This window comes from Aureococcus anophagefferens, assembly GCF_000186865.1.
Source record: "Aureococcus anophagefferens unplaced genomic scaffold AURANscaffold_1148, whole genome shotgun sequence".
Taxonomy (NCBI): Eukaryota; class Pelagophyceae; order Pelagomonadales; family Pelagomonadaceae; genus Aureococcus; species Aureococcus anophagefferens.
The window spans coordinates 1-2305 of NW_008706273.1; the positions used below are offsets into that span (position 1 = coordinate 1).

The window sequence follows — 2305 nt, forward strand, 5'->3', positions numbered from 1 at the left end:
TGGCGCGGCGCATCCTCGAGATCACGGCAAGGCCGGCGCGGGCAAGTCGAACCTCGCGCACACGCTCGTCGCGCTCACGCTCGCGCGGACGGCGCCCGGCGCGAAGGTCCTCGTCGTCGAGACCAAGGGCCGGAGCGCCGCGCGCGCGTCGCTCGCCTTCCTCAAGGCCCGCGGCGGAAACGCGGACCGCGCGCGGGACCTGCTCGTGTCGTCGGCGCACGACGCGGAGGTGCTCCTCGCGACGCTCGCGCGCGACGCGCCCAAGGTCTGCGCGGCCCACGGCGTGTCGCTCCTCGTCGTCGACTGCCTCGCGGACGTCGTCCGCGCGCTGCCGCCCCGGGAGCGGCGCGCCGCGCTCGCGGACGCGCTCGCCGCCGTCGCCGCGCTGTCGAAGGCGCACGGCGTCCCCGCGGTGCTCACGAACCACGTCTCCGCGGACTTCTCCGACGGCGCCGACCCGAGCGCCGTCGTCGCCGCCGACGACGCGACCTTCGCCAAGGTCGCGACGGCGCGCCTGCGGCTCACGCGGAGCGCGGCCTCCGGCGAGCGGTCCGCGACGCTCGTCACGGGCGCGCGCGACGACTTCGGCGACCTGCCGTCGTCGCACTTCGCCGTCACCGCCGCGGGCGTCGCGGACGCGGGCGAGCCGGGGGACTGGATGGCGGACGTGGGGTAAAGAGCTGGGGGGGGATGATGTTCTAGCCTTACTGCTAGGGGATTTCACGCGTCGAGTTCCGCCAGATGCGCCTTTGCTTCCTCGTTGCCCTTGGCGGCGGCCCGCAAAAGCCAGTGTTTGGCCTCCTCGTCGCTGAGACCGTAGCGCTTCATAGTGTCCTTGTCAATCTCGAACTCGCGGGTCGCGCAGAAAACCCCGAGTGTGACTTCCGCCTGTGTGTGGCCTTGTTCCGCGGCTCGTCGAAGGTATGGAAAACCCTCCTCGAAATTCCCTTCTATAATAAGCTGATGGCCGATATTTCTCTGCGCATCAGCAGAGCCCCGATCTGCGGCCATGCGCCCTAGCTGCATCGCCTTCTTCTTGTCAGGCTTCACCCCGTTCCCATACAAATACATGCAGCTCAGATTCACCATCGCATTCACGCTCCCTAGCTCCACACCGCGCTTGAAAATTTTGGCTGCTTTCTTATCGGATTTGACCACGCCAAGGGCACCTTCAGAATACACTTCCCCCAGACGAGCCACTTGTTCCGGCACGTCGTTTTCCACGTGGCGACGAATCCATGCTAATTCATCCTTCCAGCTCAGAACAGCCGGCGCCTGGCAGAGCGGACAAGACTTTTCTTTGACTTTAGAATTGCACGACAAGCAGAGCCTCATGGAACAACAACATTGAACATGAATATATTCGTTCACATCCCATTTTTCGAGGCATATCGGGCACCGCGACCCCCACCGCGTCGACTCCGGCTCGGGCTCCGGGTTCGCCTCGCGCCGCGCGCGAGCAGCCTCGTGTTCCGCTGCGATGCGCGCGCGGACCTCGTCGGCGTGCGACCGCGGCGCGGGGCCGTAGAAGACCTCCGGCGGGGGCGTCGGCGCCTCGGCCCGCGCCGCCTCCGCCGCGCGCTCGTCTCGGATCTTCTTGCACGCCGTCCGGTGGCCGCGCTCGCGCCAGTCCACCTTTTGACAGGCGACACTGCAGTACTGGGCGGTTCCGCAGGGGCATGGGAGCTTCGCTTTCGCCGAGCAAATACTGCAGGTCAGCCGGAGTTTGGCGTTTTTGACCCGCGCCATGCGCTCTTCATATTCTTTTTGCTTCTTCTCCCAGTCGCGCATCGTGCGGTCCTCGTCGTAGCAAGCGGTCGTGCGGTCACGTTCGCGTGTTCTGGGGCCTAATCCGTCTCTTGTGGCGGGGGGGGGCGCTCTATACGGGCGACGTAGCGACGTAGCGTAGCGACCCAGGAATCGCCACAAAAGTTTTGGCACAAACAGCCAAAGAGGCAAAAAACCGGTGGCCTCGACGCCGCGCCGCGCGACTCATGAGCACCTCCTGCAACGCCTTCTCCAACGGTGAGACGGGAAATGTGATTACGGATCGCCCCACTTCGCGCGTCCTCGCCCCGCCCGGCGGCGGTTCGTCGTTGGGATCGCTTCTCGCGTGGGACGAGCCGGCCAAGAAGGAGGACGTCGTCGTCGAGATGGTGCCGCCCGCGGGAAAGGCTCCGGCGCCGCCGCCGGACGGTCCGCCCTGGGCGACCAAGGTGCCAATGCCGCAAGGGGACGACGCGCCGGCCGCGCGCGCCGCGCTGGTTCCGCCCGCGCCGGTTCCGCGCCCACGCGTCGAGGCCTT

At 66.9% G+C, this 2305-nt stretch overlaps 2 protein-coding genes across 2 annotated transcripts; one reads left to right on the forward strand and one right to left on the reverse strand.

The window, feature by feature from the left end:
• Nucleotides 1-31: 31 nt before the first annotated feature.
• AURANDRAFT_69219 (hypothetical protein) lies at nt 32-676 on the forward strand (the record flags this gene model as incomplete). The annotated part of the gene is made up of 1 exon (XM_009044976.1): nt 32-676. A coding segment is annotated over one exon (645 nt), but the record flags the coding sequence as incomplete, so codon positions are not given.
• A 44-nt stretch (nt 677-720) lies between these two features.
• Nucleotides 721-1335, reverse strand: AURANDRAFT_35560 (hypothetical protein; the record flags this gene model as incomplete). The annotated part of the gene is made up of 1 exon (XM_009044977.1): nt 721-1335. One exon carries the CDS (start codon nt 1333-1335, stop codon nt 721-723), a length of 615 nt encoding a protein of 204 aa, XP_009043225.1.
• Between the last annotated feature and the right edge of the window lie 970 nt (nt 1336-2305).